Source organism: Stegostoma tigrinum, chromosome 9 (genome assembly GCF_030684315.1).
Source record: "Stegostoma tigrinum isolate sSteTig4 chromosome 9, sSteTig4.hap1, whole genome shotgun sequence".
NCBI lineage: Eukaryota > Metazoa > Chordata > Chondrichthyes > Orectolobiformes > Stegostomatidae > Stegostoma > Stegostoma tigrinum.
Genome location: NC_081362.1, coordinates 18192546 through 18218321, shown reverse-complemented (window position 1 = coordinate 18218321; position 25776 = coordinate 18192546). Strand labels below are relative to the sequence as shown.

Below are 25776 nucleotides of genomic sequence, written 5' to 3'. Positions count from 1 at the left end.
TGCAGGTCTTGTGCAGCAGGCATCCTGCAATATGTTGTGTTAAATTGCATTGGTTTGGTGGACTCATCTGTTAACTATATTTCCAGTTGACTGTTGGTCTTCCTATCTCCTCTCAGGGGTGCTGGCGCAAGATCACAGTGGATGATACAATGCCCTTCGACAAAAATGATAAATTGTTGCTTCCATCTTCAACCTGTCTGGGAGAACTTTGGCCAATGTTGCTGTCGAAAGCTCTCATAAAACTTGCAAGCATTGAGTATGTTAAAGCCATTTCTTTTCGAACACATATTAATAATAAGTTCAACATTTTACTTTTTAAAACTTGTGTACACTGTCACAAAAATGTCTCTCCGTTCCTTCCAAATTGTGCTGAAGTGAAATTTGCTATATCTTCTGTAATCATTAAAGATGGAATTTTCTATCAAATACATTCCACTTAGAATCATAGAATCAAAAGCACAAAAGGAAGACCCTCAGCCCATTGTGACTCCTTCGCAGCCATCTGATTAATCCCATTTTCATCTTCTTATAGCCTTGATTTTTTTTTGTCAAGTACTTAACCAGTTCCCTTTTGAAAATGCCTGTTGTGTCTGCAACATCTTCCTTTTCAGGCATTGCATGATATGCAAAGTAACTCTTCTCCATTCCCTTGTGGTCACTTTTTCAATTTTTTAAATCTGTGACTCCTGACAGTGAAAACACTTACTCTGTCAATACCGCTTATCATTGAACATAGAACACTACAGCACAGGATCAGGCCCTTTGGCCCACAGTGTCTGTGCTGAACATCCTGCCATTCTAAACTAATACCATCTGCCTACATGTCATTTTAAATGCTCCTATTAAGCGTCCTCTTGATGAAACTTTATACTTTAGTGCCTATAATGTAAAGTTGTATTAATTTGTAATCATAGCATCATACAGTACAGAAAAGGCCCTGTGGCCCATCAATTCTGTTTGGCCTAAAATACACCACTACTTACAATAGCCCTACTTTGCTGCACTAGGCGCATAGTCTTGAATGTTATGACACTTCAGATGCTCATTCAAAAACTTTTAAAAGTTGGGAGATCTCCTCCCCTCTACCGTCCCAGGCAGTGCATCCCAGACCCCAAACATCTTCTTGGTGTAAAGGGTATTTTTTTCTCAAATCACCTCTAATCCTCCTGACTTTCACTTTAAAATTATGGCCGCTTGTTTTTGATCCCTCGACTATCGGGAACAGCTGCTATTCATCGTATCCATTCCCCTCATAATCTTATACACCTCTGTCAAGCTCCCCCCTCTCAATCTTCTTGGCTCCAAACAAAACAAACTGAGCTTCTCTAGTCTCTCTCCATGGCTGAAATGCTTCATCCCAGATAACATCTTGGCGCATTTCCTTTAAATCCTCTTCAGTAAAATCACATCTTCCCTATAATGGTGACCAGAACTATGAACATTACTCCAGCTGTGGCCTAACCAAAGCTCAGTACATCTCCAGCATAACCTCCCTGCTCCAATAATCTATGCCTCAACTGATAAAGGCAAGTTTCCCATATGTCTTCTTAACTACACTGTTAATCTATCTTGCCACCTTTTGCAAACTGTGGACAAGCAACCCATGGTCTCCCTGTTCCTGTAAGCTTTTTAGTGTCCTGCCATTCATTGAGTACTCCCTTGTTTTTCTTCATCTATCAAATTGCATTATCTTATATCTGTCCAGGTTAAACAACCATCTGCCACTGAGCTGCCTAACTAACTAAACCATTTATATCTTCCCGTAACTTAACACTCTACTGCTCACTGTCAACCACCCAGCAAATCTTTGTGTCATCCACAAACTTACATATCATCCCCGCGACATTCTCATCTACATGATTTATGAATATCACAAACACTAAGAGTCCAAGCACTGATCACAATGGTACGCCACTGCACATAGGGCTCCAGTCACCTGAAACATTTCTACTGCCATCCTCTGTCTCCTGTTTTTAAGATAATTTTGCATCCTCAACTTGCCTCAATCACATGAGCTTTTACCTTCATTATCAGTTTCCCATATTGGACTTTGTTAAACGCCTTGCAGGAGTCCATATAAATGACATCAACTGCCCTAGTCTCATCTAAATGCTTGGTCACCTCCTCGAAAATTCTGCCAGATTTGTTAGGCATGACCTCCTTCTGCTGCTGATGCTAACTATCCTTGCCTCTCTGAATGGAGATTATTTTTTTCATGCACTATTTTCTTCAAAAATTTCATTACCACTAATGTTAGACTCATTGGAATTTAGTTTCCTTGTCAATATCTACCAATTTTCTTGCAAAGTGGAACCACATTAGACATCTGCATTCCACTGGTACCTCCCCTGTGTCAGAGACAATTTAAATTTTAGGGCAGCTCCCCTCCCCTCCTCGTAATTTCCATAATTATAGTATAATTTTAATTTAATTGCCTTTATAATATCCTATTCATCATACCTGCTGAATTTGTTTGACTCTTTCTGTCAGTGCATGATCATTACATGCTTGCGTATTTTTAACCTAATTTTAATAATGCTGTGGTCAGATAGTGTCAGCAAGACCAAACACAATGCCCCTGGCAGACTCTCCAAACCCTGCGGCCTGCTGAATCCCATGGTCTGTACATCATAGTTGTCCCAGAGCAAAACAACAGTTATCTGCTACTTCTTGACCCAAAAGATTTAGCATGCATCAAAGTGTACTGTTTCATATTTAGGGTCTTATGTTGTAAATTATGTCAAATATATTACATCCCGGTTATTCACGTAAGTCGTCCAAACGTTCTAGATTCAGCCATGCACCCATACTGCCCAATGTCTGTCTATGGAATAGTATACTCTGGGCTATCACAATTCAAGCCAAACTGTTAAGCCAAACTGTTCAGAAATGTCTAAGAAAAAGATTTAACTTTAATAAAAACTGGGCAAGCAAATCCCACTCCAGGGCAACAGCACCTCTGACACCCCAAACTGAGCCAGAGTATGAAATGAATACCTGAACACTGTTGCATCCAATCAGTCACATCACAATTCAGCAACTACGCAAAATAGTAATTTTGTTTATACTTTATTTTCAGACACTTTGTAGTGTAAAGGGGTTGAGGCAAGTGGAAATGTGTTTGTTGTGTTAACGTGAATAAATCAAAGCCTTGGTTCAGTGATTATATTCTTGCATCTTAGCCAGAAGTTGTGAGTTCAAGTTGCATTCAAGAGTCTTGAACACAGAATAAAGGCTAACAATGTAGTGTAATCTCTGGGGAGTACTGCTGTTTTGCAGCTGTTGTCTTTTGGCTGAGACATTAAACCTAGGCCCTGACAGACCTCTCAGACGGATGTAAATGATCAAATGATAAAAACCTATTCCTACTTAGGAACTTGCCAATCAATTCTCATGATTACATGCATTTAAAAAATGTTTTGAAACACATTCTAATCATTAAACTTAGTGGAGATTTAATTGGCAGCAGTCACAATAATGCAAAATATTGAATGTGCTACATTTCCCTACATCGTTCGTCATTGTGTTTGTCCATAGTAAAATAACTTATACCTGCCCAAATTGTTCTCCCTCTGAACATGAGATCCCCTTGTTTTTCTACTTACAAAACTAAATAATTGTCATTGTCTCTGATTGAGTATTTTCTACCTGTGTTCACAATTGAGAAGCAGGGTCTACTCTCCACTCCTCCAGCTCTGGTCTCATGGAACTTCCCTCCCTTTGTCACAATTCTGCTTCCAGCCACCTGGGCCCTATGCTCTGAAAGTTCTTCTGTGTACTTTGCATGCTGCACATGTCTATCTCTCTTGAAGACCGATCACTTTCACAACTCCTTAGACACTCTATTCCTTGGCTTGTTGTTCAATGTCTGATTCCACCCGTGTGAAATCCCTTGGGACATTATTCTCTGTCAAAGATGCTCCATTAAAGCAAATTGCATTTGGGGAAACAGTATTAAAACCTGGCTAATTCGCACATCCTCCTTTTTATAGTCACATGACTGCACTTCAAGTTGAAAGTCTACCTTTATTTTTCAGTTCCTAAAATGTACATAACTGCATTACTGAAGTGTAAACAACAAAACATAGGAAGTAGGGGCTCACCTCCAAAGGATACTAGTCAAAAATAACACATTGCAAGTAAAAAAGGAAAAAAAAAGTTGAATACAATTAAAAATAACATAAGATAAAACAGAAAGAAAACAACTTTCATTTATAGTCATACAGCACAGAAAGAGACCCTGTGGTCCAACTGGTCTGCACCAACCAGACATCCCAATCTGACCTAGACCTATTTGCCAGCATTTGGCCCATATCCCTCTAAACCCTTGCTATTAATTTATCAATTCAAATGGAGGCAATTTTAACCACCTCCACCATTTCCTGTGGCAACTCATTCCATTCACACATCACCCTCTGTGTGAAAATGTTATCACTCAGGTCCTTTTCAAATCTTTCCCCTCTCACCTTAAACCTGTGGCCTCTAGTTTTCGCATCCCCACCCCTACCAAGAAAAAATACCTTGGCTCATCACCTTATTTATGCCATTCATGAGTTTATAAACCTCCATAAGGTCACCTTCAGCCTATTCAGCTTCTCCCTATAGTTCAAACCCTCCAGTGCTGTTGCGCCTTTCATGATCTCAGGATGTTCCAAAATACTTCATAGCCATCAAAATACTTTTAAAGTATGGCCACAATTTTAATGTAGGACATGCACAGACACTTTTCACATTGCAAGATCGCAAAAAATAACTTTGTGACAATGGTTGGCTAATCTTTCAGTGACATTGTTTTCGGGAAAACAGGGGAGAACTATTCTGCTTTTCCATCCACCTAAGAAAGCAGATGGGGCCTCAGCTGAACATCTCATCCAAAGTTCAGTATGCCGGCAATCCCGTTGTCTTATTCTAGATTGCCATTCCTGAATGGATCCACATCTTTTATTAAGACGTGAGAATGCTACCAACTGAACCATGACTGAAATGCAGTAACATAATTAATATCATTTAATTTATCATCGTTATTGCCAGATCTGATTCCCAGGATACATTCAGTGAGGCTATACTTTCAGCAATGAGATTGCTAAACAACATAAGCCTCTGTGAATTCACCTGAGTTGTCTGGCTTTTGCTGCTGAACATCAAGGTTACTTATACCTAGTTCTGGTAACACCAAGGTCTGTATTTGTGTGTTAACAGCATGAGTAATACAGGAAGGAAAGAACTGGGGGACTTCACAGTTTTGCATGCACTGACAGGCTGGTATCCCGAGATCATCCCACTCCGGTAAGTACTTGTGAAAAAATTAATTTGCAAGTCCCCGGGTTAAATCAATTAGTTACTGTATTTATTAACTTGCATATTGGAAATAAGGTAGATGCTACACTTTAAATGTTTTTTTGTAAACTATTGTGTAACAAATAATGCTTATACCAATGCATCCTAGAATTTGTTTAGAATTAGAACCCCATCAGTGTGGAAACAGGCCCTTTGGCCCGAAAAATCCACACCAAACCTTGGTGCATCCCACCCAGACCCCATCCCCCTTTTACCCACCAAATCTACAGACCCCTGAACACTATGGGCAATTTAGCTTAGCCAATCCATCTAACCTGCCCATCTTTCGACTGTGGGAGGAAACTGGAGCACCCAGAGGAAACCCACACAGACACGGAGAGAATGTGCAAACTCCATATCGACAGTCGCCTGAGGGCGCAATTGAACCCAGGTCCCTAGTACTATGAGGCAGTAGTGTTAACCACTGAGCCACCGTGTCACCGACATGGTGATTGAATTTGTGATTGAATAGTCCCAAAGTACATGTCAATGACAAATGTGATCAAGAGAGATCTTATGGAATTCTCAGCAACTCTCCCAGTTGTTAATAAGATGGGTCATCAAATTTCATAAACTTCACAAGGAATTACAATTTTTCACTCTTGCCGATCTGGCCTTGAAACTCCATCTCAAAAGCTGCTCAGACAGGGACTACCTCAATGACTGCTTCCATTTTGGTCAATCACTCTCCTTTCCTGAGTCTACATTCTCTTGCATCAGAAACTGTTCTCCAGCACTCAATCTGGAATTAAGAGTCTAATGATGATTATTAATCCATTGCCGATTGTCAGGAAAAGCCTATCTGGTTCACTAATGTCCTTTAGGGAAGGAAACTGCCAGTCTCACCTGGTCTGGTCTACATGTGACTCCAAAACCACAGCAAATGTGTTTGACTCTTTAACTGCCCTCTGGGTAATTAGAGATGGGCAATAAATGGTGGCCCAGCCAGCGATGCCCATGTCCTGTGAATGAATACAAAATAAACTCACAAGCCTAACTCAGCTGTTCACCAAAAGCTATCCTCACCGAGCCAATCCTACCCATTGATTTCCCCTGAGCTCGAATCTTGCACAGTTTCTGGATTGTTAAGATTTCCTTGATAATATATTCTTGCATTTTCCTGATGATCGATGTCAAGCAAGTTTGAAAAGCAGTGTGACACTTAACTTCCAATTGCTTGCACTATTTTAAAATGCAGGGATTTTGGAACATCAAAACCAGCACATTTACTGTCTCTGCAGCCACCTCTTAGACTCCCAGGATGAAGGCTGTAAGGTTCTGGGAAATGTCATTTTAAACCTTTCCTTAAATGCCTGTAATATCAGCAGGGAATACTTATTACTTAGATTATGTTCCTTGCTATTTTTAGAGCTTTGGTCACTTTCTGTTTATGCTATATAATTTGTGATTTCCATTGTGAAAGCAGACACAAAGTTCTCATACAATCACGTAAGTGTTAAAATGCAGAAGGAGGCTATTCAACCCACTGTGCCTGCACAGGCTCATTAAATGAGCATCGTTGCCTAGTGCCAATCTCCTGCTTTTAATCCATACCGTTGCACACTCCTTTTTTTTCCATAAAGTCATCTGATGCCTCTTGAGTGCTTTTATTGAAGCTGCCTCCATCACATTTCCAGACAGCGCCACCTGTACCCAAACTACTTGTTGAGTGACAAATCTTTTCCTCACTTCATCCTTGCTTCTTTTGCAGATCACTTTAAATCTATGTGTGCATGTTCTTGTTCCTTTTCACAGTTTCTCCCTGTCACCTCTATTCAGTCCACTCATGGTTTCAAAAACCTTTATCAGATCTCTTCTTTGCCTTCTCTCAAAGGAGAACGGACCCAACTTCTTCAATCTGTTATTCCAACTGAAGTTTCTCATCCTTGGAACCATTTTTGTAAGCCACTTCTGAACTTTCTCCAATGTATCCACATCCTTCCTATAATGTGGCACCCAGAACTGTACACAATACTCTAACCAAGCCCTAACAAGTGTTTTATACAAGTTCAACATCGTCTAGGTCTTGTGATCTGTGCCTCTTTCAATAAAGCCAAGGATATTGTATGTTTTACTTAATATTCTCTTAACCTACCTTACCACTTTAACTGCTCCCCAAGATGCTACTTGGCCTGCAATTTCCTGCTCCTAAGATGCTGCTTGGCCTGAGCTTTCCTGCTCGTAAAGATGCTGCTTGGCCTGAGCTTTCCTGCTCCTTAGATGCTGCTTGGCCTGCTGTGTTCATCCAGCTCTACACCTTGTTATCACTTTATATTAACTGTGCACACGTACACCCAGGTCCTTCTGATCACTGGCTCCACCATTTCCTTTTCCCTCAAGATAATTTATCCTATCTCTGCTGCGAAGGACCACCATTCACTTTAGCTATTGACCTTCTTGCTTTTATTCTTATAAAAGCTTTACATTGTCTTTTATCTTGAAATATTCTAAGTTGTTACTCTTAAATTCTGTTTCATTTTCCGTGTTTTTGATCAACCATTTTATAGCTGTTGCTGGCTTCTAAAATTTTCTTAATCCTCAGGGTTGCTACTATTCTTTGCAACGTTAGAATCCTCTTTTAATTTCTTCTCAATGTGACTATTAAGCCACAGATGGATCTCCCTTGCTTTTTTTCATAGATCCTATTTTATATTGAAAATTTTGAACCATTTCTTTAAATGTTTCCCACTGATTATTTAATGCCAAATCTTTTAGTCTGTTTACTTAAATATTCTTTTAGCCTGCTGTCCCCTCATAACCATGCAATTGGCTTTCCTTAAGTTTGAGATATTTTTGTTTGGACTTGAGAATGTTGCTGTTAAACTTGACAGGGAAATTAGCTGTATAATGTCTACAATTAACTGAGAAAATATTTTACGGTGAGATTACTAATTAAATCTGCCTCATTATTCAATACCCTATGTGAAATAGCTCTGAGCTTATTGGTTTAACAGCATTCAATTCCAGAAAACTGTTATGAAAGCAGTCTACAAGCACAAGTTCCAGAGTACATTTTCCAATTTGATTTTTCTAAGTTTTTTCTTGACAATATGTTATACCTTGATATATTAATCACTGTATACCCATCTGCCTGCACAGATAGATGCTTCTTGATATGTTCCCATACAGTTCAGTTTACCTTTGGTAAATTTCTTCCAGATCTGAACAGTCTGAGAGAGTTTGGTCCTTTTTGAAGACACTTGTTCCAGAATTCACTTTTGCAAATGAGGAACCGGCTGTAGCCAAAGTGCCTTCATCAGAATCAGTACAAAAAGTTGGAAAGGAGAACCAAGACATAGTGGAAGTTGTCAGCACCAAACCAGTTGAAAAAGTAACCAAAGGTAAAGTCATTGCATTTCTTTTCAAAATTACAAGTTGCCACTTGAATTAATTTGCTGAAATTTTGTAACATTGCCTGTCTCTGAACCTGCCTCACCCACTTTTCTGAGATTCTTATTCATACCTTTGTTATCTCTAATTGCAATTATTGCAATTCTCTCCTGTTTGACCCTCTGTAAACTTGAACTTACCTCAAACACTGCTGCCTATTATCTTAGCCTGCATCAAGCACCAATTACTATCGCTCCTGTACTTGCTGGCGTAGATCTGTTCCTCGTGCAGCAGCATCTTGTTCTCATTCTTATGTTCAAATCCTTACAATGGGCTGAATTTTATGCTCTTCCACCAGCAACTTTCAAGGCAAAGGATCTCACGAAATGCAGCAATATTCTTGCCCGCCACTATCTAAAATTTCACAAAGGACATTGAAACATTGTATGGCTCACTGCTGTTGGTTCTATAGATGCCCTGCACAAAGAATCTCATGCTACTCATTTCACTATTTTACCTCCAGCAGGGGAATGCCCATGACACTGCCCCAAGTCATTGGCCTAGCAGCTTTCGGCTGGTGTTAGGCAAAGGGGGATGAATACCTCCTTTATGTCCCATGAGAAGCACATCATATTTCCAATATCCTACTTGCCGTTTACCATCTCTTTTTGATTCTTAAATTCAGCAAACCCCCAACCCTCTCTTTCAACACCTCCCTCACACTGTTTCTCAGGATTCTACAAGTCTGAACCCACCAATATGCCAGAGTTAGCTCTCATAGCTCTCAGACTGAGTTCCAAAGAGTCCTCCTTTTGAGGCAATATGTATGGTCCTGGCAATGGCGAAGATTCAAACCTACTGCTGCTAGGACTACAGAGCTGCCAGCCATGTGACTGTCCAGCAGCTCTTTAAGAAAGGACGTCCTCCCAAGATACAGATGGAATTCTCACCTTAAAGAGATTAATGCTGTTTCTAGTGATAACCTGTTGAGGGGTGGCCATCAGGATAATGAGTGAGCTCTCCCTCCCTGATGTTTCAGACAGAGGAGTAAAGGAGTGGAGATCACAAGGCCCCATGAAATTCAGCTTATTCTGTCACTCTTATGTATCCCTGTAACTTTGTGTAGCCTTAGAAATCCCAGCATCCATCTCCTACCAAGATCTCTGCACTCCTCCAAGTCTGGCCTCTTCTGCATTTCCAATTTTTATTGTTTTACTGTTGGCGGCCATGCTTTCATACTGAATGTGGGCTGTTGTTAAATTTTGTCACATTATGTTTCTGAGAAATATCTTGGAATGATTTTGTTACATTGAAGCCTTTCTGTAAATGCAGGAGATTGTTGATGCTTGTACATTCATGGTTTTATTATTTGTGCATGTAGTGCTGTGACACTCAAATAGGTGCTCACATGCACACCAATGCAAATGCAGTTGCACCCTTTTTATTGTTTAGCTCTAGCCAAATTGATTCTGTCCTTGAAGCCTTTGAGATATCTTCTTTCTCCAACACTGCAATGTTCTCTTTAACCAATACCAGTATGAGGTCAAGTACATTCTTCTTAACATACTTAACCTCATCCTCCCCAATCTGTCTGCCAAAAGATGCATCTATTCCTGACAGTTTCGGCAAGAGGGACGACCACACCTTCCTTGTAGACTCAAAGTGCTATCTTCACATTGAGGATATCTTCCATTGTGTGGTGTAACAATATCACTACACTAAATGACTTCAAACAAATCAAACATTTCAAGATTGGGCACCTATGTGGGCCATCAGCAGCAGTAGAATGGGACTCAAAAACAATCTACAAGAAAAAGCAGATGTGATGAGTCTGAAAGGCTTGCTCGTGCATAACATGCTTTGAGGAACATTTGTAGTTCATAAGTTATAAGGATCAGAGTACAATGTAATATCCCAGAGTGCCACATGTACAAAGATACCTTAGCCTGGCTATTTTCTTGAGGTTATTGAATTTCTTACTGCACTGCACTCACTCAAAGAAGTGGCTATCATGGTCATAACCAACTCCCTTCACATACATATCCACTGCATTCTTGGAGGTTCTCTCTTTCCTTTTCGACTGGATCAACCTGTCCAAATTGTTATCTATCTTTGCAAAGAGTGCATGCAGGCTGGTTCCATGAAGTTTGTTGCTAGTTTCTTCAAACTGGCTCTAGTCCTTCTCTCTCAAGTTGGCCACCTTCTTGTAGTGCTGCTCTTATTCCTCATCTATTCGGTAAAGATTTTATATCTCGGTACTGAACCAGGACTACATCACACTTGTTTGTCTCTCTACCAGCCTCATGACTAGCAGTCCATTCTAGGCATACTTTCAATGTTTCTCAAGTCTCATCATGTGTCAATGTGCACTGTCTTGATTTACAGTAAGGTCGACAGCCTGTTGAACAGGAAAGAAGTACGTACTTTCACTAACTGTCTAATATGTTTTTTTTCAGAAAGGACAGAATCAAAGGATATTGGGAAGAAAAAGAATAAGGAAGCAGAATTCAATAAAGAAAAAAGCAAACCAACAGTTCAACGACCAGCATCTGTCTCTCAAACTGTATCTCAAATTTTAATAGACAGTAAGTTATAGACCTGTTTGCTGGGCGGTGGGTGAGCACTTCCAGTTTTTGCCCTTGGTCTGTCAGCTCGCATTTCCTTGTTGGGACTACTGGGAGTCACTTTATCAACAAGTTTCTTTAGTATTTTAATGTAGCGATGCTGTCTCCCCCTGCATTAACAGCAACAAGTGGGAAATTCAACAAACAAACTGATTAGTAAAAATGCTTTACTGCGGGCATTAGTTTTGATTTTTGTCAGAGTGAAAACAGCACAAATAGATAACAATCCATTTTAGATTTATCTTTATGTTTGTCATTATATACTTTTACTGTACATGAATTTTATTTGAAATCAGTGCTATTTTTATTTAACTACACAATGCATCTGGATGTGAGTTTGCTCGCTGAGGACAAACCTTGACAATAATGACTGCATCTGTCTCCAGACCTCCTCTATAAAGGTACATTCCAGCAGGAAATGTGTGACCCTCTCTGCCCTCCTGCAGCTGCTTCGAGAGCAGTGTGCAGTGGCACAGAGAGTCCGGGCCTACATGAAGGATATCACAGGTAGTGCCCATCTCACCACTAGCTTGATGCTTTTTGGATGAGGCATTCTGCCAAATGACTTTGACAGTCTGGTCTGGGAGCAACCCGACAGGATGAAACCTTTTTTTTCCTCAGGGTCCCGAGGAAACAACCACGTACTGATGGACTTGTGGTCAAAGGTGTTTTTCTTTGCAAATTTCTCCATGAAGGACAGCCGATATGGAATGGTCCAACTACTTGAAGCGTTTCCGGTTACTGAGCCAGAGCCATCCTTTGTAACACCAGGGATACTTAAAACCTCAGCACAAAGTAACACTTGCCGTTTGTGTACTAAGGGTTTACACACAACCTGATGCAGCTGCACAGAAAGGTGGTTATCAAGATGAAGGCAGCATTGGGTACATTCTTTCGCCCCCTCCATTATCCAACGCTTTGTACATGATGTCCCTGCAAACACAGTCCATCTTAGACCTCTAGGTGAAATGGAAGATGGTTTAGGTGACTGCAGTGGTGCAGGTTCTGGGAATGTGCCAGCCTGTGCCACGGACAATAAAATAGAAAATACCTAACACCAGATGACCAGATTTTGTTTACCCACAATGGGGAGGGAGTAGCACATCCAGAAGCCCAGTTTATGTCTCACCTTGACGATACGCTCCTCCCAAGGTTCTGTGCATTCCTCAGTCCCTGCAGACCATATTCCCAGCGCCTTCAGGTAATCTGTCCTGACGGTGAATGGGATAAAGGATTGCTTAGCCTATTTCTGAAAGAACATGGCCTCACTTCTGCCTTGATTTACCTTGGCGCTCGAGGCCAGCTTGAACAGGTTGCAGACACTCATGAGTCAGCACACTGATAGCAGATTCAAGCAGAAAACAGCAACATCATCTACATACGGGGGGAGGGGTGCTCCGACCTACAGGTCTCGACTGCCTGAAATAGCCACCCCTCTCAGGCTCGCATCCTTCCTGAGGGACTTGACAAAATGCTCTAGAGAACACAGCTGTCCCAAGCTTTAGTGCATCCCTCAGCACGTTGTCCTGGACCTTGGAATGTGCCAGTCTGGAAAACCGATATGTTTCGGGAAAACCAAAGAGTATCTTTCACCAAGTTGATGGTCCTCCAGGCGCAGTTGATTTTTGTCTTGGTGTGCATCCTGTAGAGAGTGGGCCGTCCTGCTTGACTCCAGACCTCATCAAAAAGCCTTCTAATTCCCACCTGCTAATTCAGTCTGCATGAATGATGTTGTTGCAGAGCAGTTGGATCCAATTGCAGACTCCCTTCACAAAGCTCAGTTTGGAGAGCACGCCCCACATGAATGTGTGCAATATCCAGTCAAAGGCCTTGTCCCAGTCCACGTGATGAGGCAGGCATCCACATACCTGTCCTGCACAAAGGCAATCGTATCCTTGAGGAACAAGAGGCTCTCAGAAATTATCCTTCCCAGTATAACACAGGTTTGGTCTGGGTGAATCACCGATCCCAGAACAGACTAGACCCAGTTGGAGATGGCCTTAGGCAGGATTTTGTACTCTGCATTCAACAATGAAATTGCCGCCAATTTCTAATTTCCTCCCTCTATCCCTTTTGCTTGTAGATGAGAGTCCTTTCCTTATGGGCTTGCACATACTACCGGTATGACAGAAGCATACTGTCATACACCTCCAACAGGTCCTGGCTAATCAAGTCCCACAGAGCTGAATACAACTCATCCAATAAGCCTTCACTTTTAAGGGTTTTATTCTTTTGTAAGGACTTGATAACTTTGGTGAGCTCATCCAGAGATAATGGCCGGTCCACCCTCTCCCACATGCTGTCATCTGAGACCACCATGACTAATGACTGGAAGGCCACGCTGTCTGTGGGCTTTGTGTCATACAGTTTGGCATAAGAGGATTTGTTCATCCTCAGGATGTGATGATATTACCGGGCCATCTCCTTTAGGCTGCTCAGCAAAGGTCTCACCTTGTGCACCCTCTGGAAGAAGAAAAGTGAGCACATCTCATCTTGCCCCTCAGTGTGGTCCCTAGACTGGAAGATCATCTTGGCGCCTCCAAGGTCAAGAGCGAGGCTTGTTGGCTTTTCACCTCCTGGAGATCCTCTGTGACATCGACCCCCATCGCCTGCAGTAGGAGTAGATTCTGCATGCTTTTCTGGAGTTTGGACCGTTTTCCATCTCTCTGTTGCCTTCTGAACACCTTTGAGGATAAAGAACCTCTTGATGTTCTTCTTGACTATTTCCCACCAGTCTGTTGGAGTCTCAAAGAGGATCTTCACAGTTCTCCAACCTGTGCATTCCATTTTGAGCTCTTCAATTTTTTCTGGAGTCAATATTCAGCTTCCACGTTCCCAGCGGTTGTCCTGTAGGTGACAGTCAGCCAGCAGGATGCAGTGGGACAGAGAAGAACAGCAGTTTGACATTGGTGGACCTGACTGAGAACATGTGGGACACAAACAAGAAATCTATTCTTGAGCAGGTAGACCTGTCTGGCCATGACCAGGTGTATCTAAACTACGCTCCATCTGCAGGGCTGCTGAATACATCGTGCAGATGGACGACTTTGCCTTTTTCCTTCAGGAAACTGATCATGGAATCCAGTTGGCGTTTTCAGGTTTTTTTTTAAATTCAATAAAATTCTTTATTCATGAAAAATATCTTTGTACAGATACATAATCACAAACACAGCTCAGTTCTGTACAGTAGCATTTCAAGGAGACAAACAGTGGAGTTTGACTCGATCCAAACAAACCAAAGACATGTCTTACACATACAGGATTATACTTACATGCATTGAAGCAGTAGGAGGGTCTGATAACTGAATGAACACCGATTTAACTTCAAAAGGAAGACCTCAAACAGTGGTCTTTCCCCAATGCATCTTGGTAACAGCTGTCCTAAGCTTTATTGCATCCTTCTACGTGTATCCTGGAATTTGCCAGCTTGCAACAATTGGTCAAAGCCAACTCCTTGTTCTGGAAGACCAGCACGCTTCAGGCAGACAAAAGATTGACTTTTACTGAGTTCTGGTCCTCCCAGCGCAGTCAAAGTTTGCCTTGGTGTGCATCTCGGGGAACAGACCATAGAGCACAGAGTCTTGCATCACGGAGCTGCTTGGAATGAACTTCGACAAAAACCGTTGTGTCTTCCTCCAGACTTCCCTTCCCACAACAGGAGATGTGTGACAGTCTCAACCCCCATGCTTTGAGGGCAGCGTGTGGTGGCGCAGACCAACAGGGTATATGTGATGGACCTCACAAGTAGTTCCCTTCTCACCGCCAGCCAATGCAAAGGTGGCCTTGATCTGTTGACAACTATTACCTGCACTGCTTTTGCTGCACTGTCCAGACTCACTCCCTTTCAATCACTGTGTGGCCAAAGAGACCCCAGTTCTCTCTTGTTGTTTTGCTTTTGAAGTGCCCCTGACTTTCTTTCCCTCCATTTATCTACACCACTGAATTGACACTGACTTGCTGTTTCCCATTTCCTGAGCTATTATGGTAACTTTGATTCCCTTTCTCACATTTGGAATTAGTTGAAGATGTGAATAACATGTACATGTACATTGAAAAGGAAAATTGTGCAGGGCAGCAAAGAAAGAGGAAAGGACGAGGGCTAATTGGATAGCTCTTTCAAAGAGTTGACACTGGCATAATTAATTGAATAACTATCCTGAATGATACTATGACTCAAAGTAATTTTGAAATGCAGTTACTATTGTAATATAAGAAATGAAAACTAAGTGCTCCCCTGTAGTTTGTATAATCAAGTAATGTTTTTATGTTAATAAAACAAAGAACTGTGGATGTTGGAGGTCTGAAATAAATAAAAACAGAAATTGCTGGAGAAACTCAAAAACCAGTTCTGAAGAATAGTCACCAACTCGAAAAGCTAACTGTGTTTTTTGGCCACAGATGCTGCCAGAAATTTTTGCTTTTGAATGTTTTTCTGTTCTCTGTGCTATAGGTCTTCCTTCACCAGTGATGCCACAAATGATGATCTATGCTACCTACTTCCCAATACAGCTGTCAGAAAAGAAGATTTCTTTACTTGGACAAATGGTAATATAAGTTGCATGTGCTGTTTTACCAGTCATTTACATGACATTTTATTTCTGCTTTGGCAATAAAACTATAAATCAAGTGAATAGCACCACATTAGACTTTAAAAGAAGGAGCTTTCAGTCAGTGAACTTTCAAAAGATGCTAAAGTACTTTACAGCCAATTTAACATTTTTGAAGTGTTTTCAGTGTTGTAATGTAGCAAATGTGACAGCCAATTTGAACACCGGAAGTTCTCATAATCAGCAATGTGATAATGAACAGATAATCTGTTGTGAAATTATTGTTTGAAGATAGGTATTGTCAAGATGTGGAAGAATACCAATATTCCACTTTTATAGGAAAATAGCAATTAGGAGCCAGAGTAGGCAATCCAATCCATTAAGCCCACTCCGCAATTTAACATGATCATGGCTAATCTTATCTCAACTCCACTTTCCTGCCTGCTCCCCATACCCCTTTGTCCCATTTTTCATCAGAAAAGCATCTATTTCTTTCTTGAATTTGTTGATTGATTCTGACTCCACTTCACTCAGGGGCAGTGAGTTCCACAGATTCACAACCTTCTGAGAGAAGTAGTTTCTCTTCAACTCAGAGTGAGAGCAGGTAGATTCAAAACTATGTCAATGCCCTTTTGTTTGAGACTGTCCCACAAGGGGGGAACATCTGTTCAACATCCACCTTATCAATTCCCTTTATCATTTTCTGTACCTAAATCATATCCCCCTCATTCTTCTGAACTCCAGCAAGTACTAGCCAAAGCTATTCAACCACTCCTCGTATGATAGCCCTTTCATTCCTGGAATTGACCTGGCGAACCTCCTCTGAGCTGCTATGAGCGCCACCACATCTTGCCTCAAGTAAGTAGACCAAAGCTGGAGAATATTCTAGATGTGGTCTCACCAACACCTTATGTAATTGTAACAACACTACTTTTATAACCCGGTCCTTTTACAATAAATGCCAGGATCCATCTACCTTTCTTATTATACGCTGCAGTTGTATATCCACTTACTGCAATTCATGCATGAAGATGCCCAGATCCCTCTGGGTTGATATACTTCGAATCTGCTTCCCATTTAAATAACAATTTGCCCATTTACTTCTCTGGCCAAAATGGATAACATCACACTTATCCACATTAAACTCATTCTGCCAGACTCCGGCCGATTCTCGTAGTTTATCAATATTCATCTGTAAACTCTTCATCTCCTCATCATTGCTGCTTTCCCATCTATTTTAATATTATCCATGAACTTTGCTATGTTACACCCTGTCCCTGCTTTCAGATCACTTATACAGATTGTAAATAGTTGAATTCTAAGAATTGAACCCTGTGGCACTCCAACAGTTACAGTTTGCCATCCAGAGAAAGACCCATTTATCCCAACCCTCTACATTCTGTAAGTCAGCCAATCCTGTATCCAATTCCTTAATTCCCTGGGATCTAACCTTCTGGATCAGACTTTTATGTGGCACCTTGTCTGCAGGAAGTCTAGACATACCACATCCGCCAGTTTGCCATTATCCACCTCGCTGGTTATATCCTTCAAGAACTCCAGCAAGTTTGTCAAGCAGGACTTTGCCTTCATGAAACTGTGCTGACACTGTTGAATTGAGCTTTGTTGTTTTAAGTGTTCAGTTATCTGTTTCTTTGTAATCGACTCCAGCAACTTCCCCACTACAGAAATCAAACTAACTGGCCTCCAGTTTCCTACTTTTCCTATCTTCTTTTTTGAATAAGTGTATCACATTAGCATCTTTCCAATCCACTGGTACCTTTCCAAAATCCAGGGAATTTTGGAAAATCATAACTAATGCTTCCACCAACTCTGCTGCTACCTCCTTTAATACCCTAGAGTGCAAGCCATCAGGATCCGGGAACTCATCTGCTTTTAACGCCATCATTCTACTTAATACCTTCTCTCTAGTTATAGTAACTTCACCAAGTTCCTCTGTAGTAACTGAAGTTTTATGAAATAAATTATTATCTTCCATTGTGAAAACAGAGACAAAATATTGGTTTAGTGCCTCTGCCATTTCGGAGTTTCCTATTATTACCTCGCCATTTTCATCCTCTAAAGGACCAACATTTACTTTCACTATTTTCTTCCTTTTCATATACTTATAGTAGCATTTGGTCTGAGTGCTTATATTTTCAGCTCGTCTCCTCCTGTAGTTCATCTTAGCTCTTTTGAAAATGGAAGATGTAAATCAGAATCAAAAACAGAAGTTGCAGGGAAAGTTCAGCAGGTCTGGCAGCATCTATGAAGAAAAAAATCAGAGTTAATGTTTTGGGTCCAGTGACCCTTCCTATGAACTGAGGAAGGGTCATTAGACCTAAAATGCTAACTCTGATTTTTTTCTTCATGATGCTGCCTGACCTGCTGAGCTTTCCCTGCAACTTCTGTTTTTGTTAGCTCTTGTGATTTTGTTTTTAGTCGCTCTTTGCTGATGTTTAAAATTCTCCCAATCCTCCAGTGTGGCATTAATGTTTACAGTATGATATGTCCTAGTTTTTGCCTTTATATTATCCTTGACTTCCTTGTTAAGCTATGGATGATTTTTCACCTTTTTATAATTCCTTTTCACCTCAGGAATATACTTAAGTTGAGAGGTGTTTACTATCTCCCTAAGCAATTGCCACTGTTCTTCAACCGTCCTGCCCTTTAAATATTTGTCCAGTCAACTTGGGCTAAGTCGTTCCTCAGTCCTCTATAATTACCTTTGCCAAATGCCATAATTCTCATACACAACTCCTGTTCATTCTTTCAATCTGAGTTTAAAACTCTAGCATGTTGTGGTCACTCCTTCGAAGAGGATCCTTAATTACAAGACCATTTGTCAATCCTTCCTCATTACATAATACCAAGTCTAAACTAGCCAACACAACAAATTTCAAAAAACATCTCTTGATCTGGGCACCAGTACCTCCAGTGAGAGTGTCAACATAGATTCTCAGAATTCAGGTCACATGATATGTAGAACAATAGAGTGAAAGGATCTTGGCTCAGAAGATCAAGAACTAGAAATGATACCATTGGAGATCAAGAATAATAAAGATCAGGAAATATCATGGGAGTAGTTTATATAATCCCGAACAATGGATATTAGGCTGGATGGAACATTAAGCAAGAAATAATTGGTTCCCTAGAGCTAGTGACATCAGAAATTATCCTGGGGAGTGAGGAAATGGCAGAAATATAGAATAAATATTTTGTATCCACTCCTATTCCTTTGTTTATTCTTGAAATTTCAAAGACTGTATTATACATAACCATACCTATCTCGTGTTTTTTTTCTTGGTTCAGTGACTTTATATGGTTTGCTGCAAATTTCAGGCTGATTCCTCAGAGAAGTTGCGACACTATGGACTTTCCCATGCACATAGCCATCCAGTGATGGTTACAAGGACTAGGTCCTGTCCCCTCGTAAACCCTCCAGAAGTAACACCAATTCCACGATGGAAACTCATCCGACCACGAAATCGTGCTCTTCCAATAGCAGATCCAAAAGGTATTGTTATTTTAAATTTGGTAATTGTTATGATCCCCAAAAGGATCCTAAAACTGAAATAACAAAATTTAGTGAACAATCCCCAAATAAAGAAATCACTAACAACATTTTAATTTTTGTAACTTTTGAACATGATAAGTGCCGATCAATGTCAAATTACTCTGGAAAGGCAAAATACCTCAAAAATTTGAATAGTTGATTAACCAAGCTATTTCATGTGTTTTTAAACAGTTGCAACACAACTGTTATCTTTCACAAACAGGACACTGCTGTCAGTCCAAAAAGTTGTTTTGCCAGGATAACAACTAAACCATGTTGCGTCTGAATTTCAATGTGACCATGATGCCAGTATGCAGTCTATAGGTTTCAATAATTGGCTGATGAACTCAAAAAGCATTTTGTATTTTGCTATGAACAAAGGGGTACAGTGGTAGTATCCCTACATCAGAGTCAGGAGGCTGGATTTCAGTCCCTCCAGCTCTGGAACAGATTGATTAGAAAATATCTACAGGCAGTATTCAACCAGTCCCATTTGTAACACCCAAAACAAAACATCTGCCTTTAGATGTGCTGCATTTGCTGAGCAAACCTGATCATGCCAGTGTAAGCAACCAATTTAATAGAATAACTTCAGCTCACAACATGGCTTACTGGAAGTTTCATACATTCACGTGCAGGGACCCATTTTCTGCAAACAAACCAATATATTACAGCCTTGACTTGGAGAAGCAATGGTACCCCATCACTGTCACCATGGCAAGGCCTTGGCCAATCAAAGTCAACTTACCAACCAGTCAGCAGTCTTTTATCCTGAAGCATAAATTGCTGTAACCATTTAAAACTTGGCCGCCTTTCATATGTCTTGCGAGTACAAAGTGTGAAACTTTACCAACTGGTCTACTTTTTTCAGCAATGTTAAATTTCTTTACTCCCAACTGACTGTCCACATATTGTTACTTGCTGACATTCAATTGGCAGAATTACTTCCCGAAGATCCTGAGCAAAAATTACCTCCTGCTGAGATCTCCTCCACCATCTTCTGTCTCATCCTTCTTCCAGCCGCTTGTTTACTTTGTGTGGGTTCTGCTCATCCTGTCAGTCATGTTGTGCATGAAGTGAATGCCTATTAGTGTACCCATGTCTGAAAAGAAATTGATTTGTGCAGAATCCTTTAAGTCCATTCAGTGCCTGCCACTCCATTCCACGCAGACTTTTGCAACATGAAAAAAATTGTAGAAAGCACAATCATAGACACAGCTAGTAGAAATGAATCAACAAAGTCATTGATTTCCATCAGTGGCCCTCAAGCAGTCTTTCTTACTATTGAATGTGTGTCTTGTTATGTGAGATTAACAAGGCGTGCCAGCTGCAGCACTAAGCTGTAAAGTAGCATCGCCAGCAGTGTTACGCACTGATTGGTGTCATGAACTTTATGCCCAGCATACTTCCATTGGGTTTTAGCGGCATGTCATCAAAATTACAATTAGAAAAGCAAAGAGGAGCTCTAAAATTAATTTATTGACTAATATAACATTAAACAGCAAATTATACTACAGGTGCATGCATAATAAAAGAAAAAGCAGGATACACAGAGGACTGCTGAGGATATATAAAAAAAGACTTGCCAGTAATTTTGAATAGTTGCTTTACCTCAATATTAATCAGGAAGACTGACAAAGTGAACATGACATTACATGAAATTTTCAAAAAGATTAAAATTCATTTTTTTATCTTTATTGCTTCTTGATATTTCAGTATTCCCACCCTTAGTTTCTGCAGTACAATCGCATGGCTGGCTTTGCGATTTAAGAGTCAAGGCCAGTTTGTGTTTGGAATCATGTTATCACAGACAGGATAAAGAGCATAAGTTTCTTCCCTTAAAAAAAATGAATAACCTATGTAAGGTTTTTACAAAAATCAGATGCTTTCATGGTAACTTTTAATGATAGCATTTTTTAATCTCCAGAATTTTAAAAGTAATGCAAACTCTGACATGCTGTAGTGGTATTTGAACTTGGGAGTATGAACCCACTAACACTATTGCTATGCCACCAGATAATACCAGTTCCTACACTATTTGAAAATATTGTTAAAACTGCGCTGTGGTTACTCACCACTTTCTCCTGGATAATTTTGGAAGCTCTGTAGCAGCTTATTTTACAATAGATATGGGTCCTTTTTTCACTTTAATATGTTGAATGGACAATGATGAGAGAGAACTGAAACTCCAATTCCACTCCCATACTTGTCAATCAGTGTGTTTTTCAGTAGAAAAGATGTGTGTCTTTCTAAAGCCCTGAGTGTATAATCAATATGAACTACCAGCAGTAAGTTTTTGTCTGTTTGAAGAGAATTATTCGTTCACATGTTCATCTCACTCACACACCCTCAATAAGCATGCTGTAAAAAGGGACAGTGCCCTTCTACAATGTAGAAAGAAATAGTTCTAAGTCATGTGATTGACCCAGCTCTGTGCAGGCCAGGAAAGAAAAGGTTCTTTTCCACACTTGAAGTGATTCTGGATGAATTCAATAACCAAACTTGTATATCAAAAGGTTTAAAGTAAAAAGTAAAAATAGAGATGTAAGTGGAATTTTTCTTAAACAGTGTACTTAGTGCCTAGAATGTGCTGCCAAAGGAGGTGATAGAAGCAGATACAACAGCAACATTTAAGAGGCATTTTGACAGATATATTAATAAGCAGGGATAGAGGGATGCTGGCCACGTGGAGGCAAAAGGTTTTTGGATTAGAAGGGCATCATGTGACAGAACAGGCTTAGTGGGCCAAAGAATCTGTTCTGTCCTGTACCGTTCTTTGTTCTTTATTATTACAGGATTCCTTTGAAGAGATCAATTTTCAGCAGGTCATAAAGTTAGTTGTGTGCAGTCTTCTTACAAGGAGATCAATTTTCTGAACTGGTGGATTTGAAAGTGACCATACTTGGAGATTTTACCAAGTGGCAGTCTTCAGTTTTAAGGCATGGCAGCTGGAAGCTGTTTTCTGTTGTGTTGTGTGCAGACTGACTGGTGCTAAGACAAACTAAGATTGGTTACCTGAGGGAGATAGCAAGAACTACAGATGCTGGAGTCAGAGACAACACAGTGTGGAACTGGAGGAACACGGCAGGTCAGGCAGCATCAGAGGAACAGGAAAGTCGACATTTTGGGTCAGGACCCTTCTTCAGAACTTCGACTTTCCTACCCCTCTGATGTCAACTTTCCTACTCCTCTGATGTCAACTTTCCTACTCCTCTGATGCTGCCTGACCTGCGGTGTTCCTCCAGCTCCATACCGTGGGGAGTGTTGTCTCTGGTTATCTGAAGTCATTTTTGATCAGATGGCCAATACTTCAATTGTCTAGAATGATTCGCAAGTTCAGGCCATTCACACTTCCTTACGCTTCAATTGGTTTCCTTACAGCCCCCTTTGTTACATTTTGAGCTGAGACACAGTGAGTCCCAGGAATCCATAGATTTTGAGTTTTGTCTTGGTCTGTACACTCAATAGGAGCATTTCACCCATGATTGTTCAACAAGAAACTTTCCAGAGGCCTCATCATTCTGAGTTTCTGCATAAATTGCAAAAGAGACCTGATCTGCTGTAGCTGTTTTGGCAGCCTTTTAAAATCCATCAAAAGAAGAAAAGGCAATTCCAGAACGGTCTATTTTTAAAGTTATGAAAATAAAATGCCTTTACTGAGCATTTTGAGACATGGAAATCTAATTTCTAGACCAGATTGCTACAGGTGCATGCCAAATAATTTTCATAACATTTTCTCACACTAGTCAAGTCCTCCTCTTCAACCATCTGATGAAAGTAACAGACATACTTCTTCTTAGCAGAGCTCAAAGTAAAGAAGCCTGATCAATTTATTGAAATCTCAAGTCCATTGCTTAACTACAGGATAGACACTAAAATCATGCCAGCAGAGAGGTGAGTATGGCCACTAAAGGCAAATTTGTTTTATTTCATCACCGTTTTCTAACCTATTAGCAAGAAATTACTTTCCCCAAAATATAGTGCCCTTTTTTGTGTTTAACAGCAGACACAGACATACGATTATTACTGTCTGATAAAATTGTTGTGTAGGCCCTTGGGATGTTTTACTCTGCTAAAGGTTTTACATAAATGCATGTTGTTAGGTGCAATTTAATTAAAGTGATGTAGGTTCAGGCTGCCAGGTGGTGAACTGGTTGGAACCCCACATTATTGAGGAGGCCAACTGCATTCAGCACTTGACAGGTACCTAGCCAACGTTCAGGATCTCAGGTGAAAAAATATCTAAGCCCTCAGAGAGAGTTGAACTGCAGATGCTGGAATTCAGAGATAACACAGCGTGGAACTGGAGGAACACAGCAGGCCAAGCAGTATCAGAGGAGTAGGAAAGTTGACATTTCGGGTCAGGACCCTTCTTCAGAAATGGGGAGGTGGAAGGGAGCTCAGAAATAAAGAGAGAGGATGGGTGGGGCTGGGGAAGGTAGGTGGGATGGTGATAGGAGAGTGCAGGTAGAGAGTGGTGTGGATTGGTCAGTGAGGTGGGAGGGGCAGATAGATGGAAAGGTTGTGTCAGGTCAAGGAGACAGGGATGAGAGGCTGTGGTGGGGAGATTTTTATACTGGTGAAATCCATGTTTAGGCCATCGGGTTGTAGGCTCCCAAGGTGGAATATGAGGTGCTGCTCCTTCAGTTTGTGGGTGGCATCGTTGTAACACTGGAGGAGGATCAGGATGTCATCCAGGGATTGAGAAGGGGCAAGCATGCAGGTACAGCAGGCAGTGAAGAAAGCTAATAGCATGCTGGCCTTCATAACAAGAGGAATTGAGTATAGGAGCAAAGCGGTCCTTTCTGCAGCTGTACAGGGCCCTGGTGAGACCGCACCTGGAGTATTGTGTGCAGTTTTGGTCTCCAAATTTGAGGAAGGACATTCTTGCCATTGAGGGAGTGCACCGTAGGTTCACGAGGTCAATTCCCGGAATGGCGGGACTATCGTATGTTGAAAGATTGGAATGACTGGGCTTGTATACACTTGAGTTTAGAAGGATGAGAGGGGATCTGATTGAGGCGTATAAGATTATTAAGGGATTGGACACCCTGGAGGCAGGAAGCATGTTTCTGCTGATGGGTGAGTCCCGAACCAGAGGACACAGTTTAAAAGTAAGGGGTATGCCATTTAGAACAGAGTTGAGGAAAAGCTCCTTCACCCAGAAAGTGGTGGATATATGGAATGCTCTGCCCCAGAAGGCAGTGGAGGCCAACTCTCTGGATACTTTCAAGAAAGAGATAGATAGAGCTCTTAAAGATAGTGGAATCAAGAGTTGTGGGGATAAGGCAGGAACAGGATACTGATTGTGGATGATCAGCCATGATCATAATGAATGATGGTGCTGGCTCAAAGGGCCAAATGGCCTACTCCAGTACCTATTGCCTATTGTCTATTGTCTATTAATTAAAATGGTTCGCAAGGTGTTGTCATTTGTCACGTACAGATCACAGATGCTCTACAAAATGGTCTCCGAGCTTCTGCTTGGTCTCACCGATTTAGAAGAGGCCACATCAGGAACAGCACATGCAATAGACTACATTGACAGATGTGCAGGTGAACCCCTGTCTAATGTGGAGGGTCTGCTTTGTGCTTTGAATGGAGGTGGTGGGGGAGGTGTAGGGCCAGGTGTAGCACTTCCTGTGGTTGCAAGGAAAGGTGCCGGGAGCTGTGTGGTTAGTGGAGACTGTGGAGTGGACGATGGAATCGCACAGTGATAGGTCCCTATGCAAGGCAGATAGGGGTGGGGAGGGAAATATGTTTGGTTGTGGGATCGGATTGTAGGTGGCGTAAGTGACGGAGAATGATATGTTGGATGCGGAGGTTGTTGGGGTGGTATGTGAGGACAAGGGGGATTCTGTTTTACATTTTATTGGGGGGGAGGGGATATGAGGGCAGGGGCGCGGGAAATGCAAGTAATACGGTTGAGGGCATTTTTGATCACTAGAGTTATTAGACCGTAACTCAAGTTGCGGTCCTTGAAATAGGAGGACATCTGCAACATTCAGGAGTGGAGCAGATGCGGCAGAGGCAGAGGAATTGGGAATAGGGGTTCGCATTCTTGCAGAAAGATGGGTGAGAGGAGGTGTAGTCCAGGTAATTGTGGGAGTTGGTGGACTTGAAATAGATGTCAGATTTGAGGCAGTCACCAGAGATGGAGATAGAGAGGTCCAGGAAGGAGAGGGAGGCATCAGAAATGGTCCAGGGAAATTTGAGGTAGGGGTGAAAGATGTTAGTAAAGTTGATGAGCTATTGAAGCTCCCCGTGGAAGCATGATGTAGCACCGATACAGTTATCAATGTAGCAGAGTAAGAGATGGGGGATAGTTCCAGTTTAGCAGCAGAAGAGGGACTGTTCCACATAGAAGCAGGCATACCTTGGGCCC

General features: G+C 41.2%; 1 protein-coding gene and 1 long non-coding RNA gene across 2 annotated transcripts in view; one reads left to right on the top strand and one right to left on the bottom strand.

Moving 5' to 3' along the window:
- Window positions 1-25776, top strand: part of adgb (androglobin) — a 284646-nt gene that overhangs the window by 110649 nt on the left and 148221 nt on the right. Inside the window, exons 6-12 of the mRNA XM_059648385.1 lie at window positions 117-256; window positions 5200-5286; window positions 8497-8678; window positions 11124-11252; window positions 15742-15836; window positions 19178-19352; window positions 23192-23285. Coding sequence (XP_059504368.1) covers window positions 117-256; window positions 5200-5286; window positions 8497-8678; window positions 11124-11252; window positions 15742-15836; window positions 19178-19352; window positions 23192-23285 — 902 coding nt within the window. The remainder of the gene's footprint in view (window positions 1-116; window positions 257-5199; window positions 5287-8496; window positions 8679-11123; window positions 11253-15741; window positions 15837-19177; window positions 19353-23191; window positions 23286-25776) is intronic.
- LOC132210006 (uncharacterized) overlaps window positions 1-25776 on the bottom strand; it is a 60716-nt gene that overhangs the window by 26779 nt on the left and 8161 nt on the right. Inside the window, exon 2 of the long non-coding RNA XR_009446125.1 lies at window positions 20364-20493. This is a non-coding gene — a long non-coding RNA (uncharacterized LOC132210006). The remainder of the gene's footprint in view (window positions 1-20363; window positions 20494-25776) is intronic.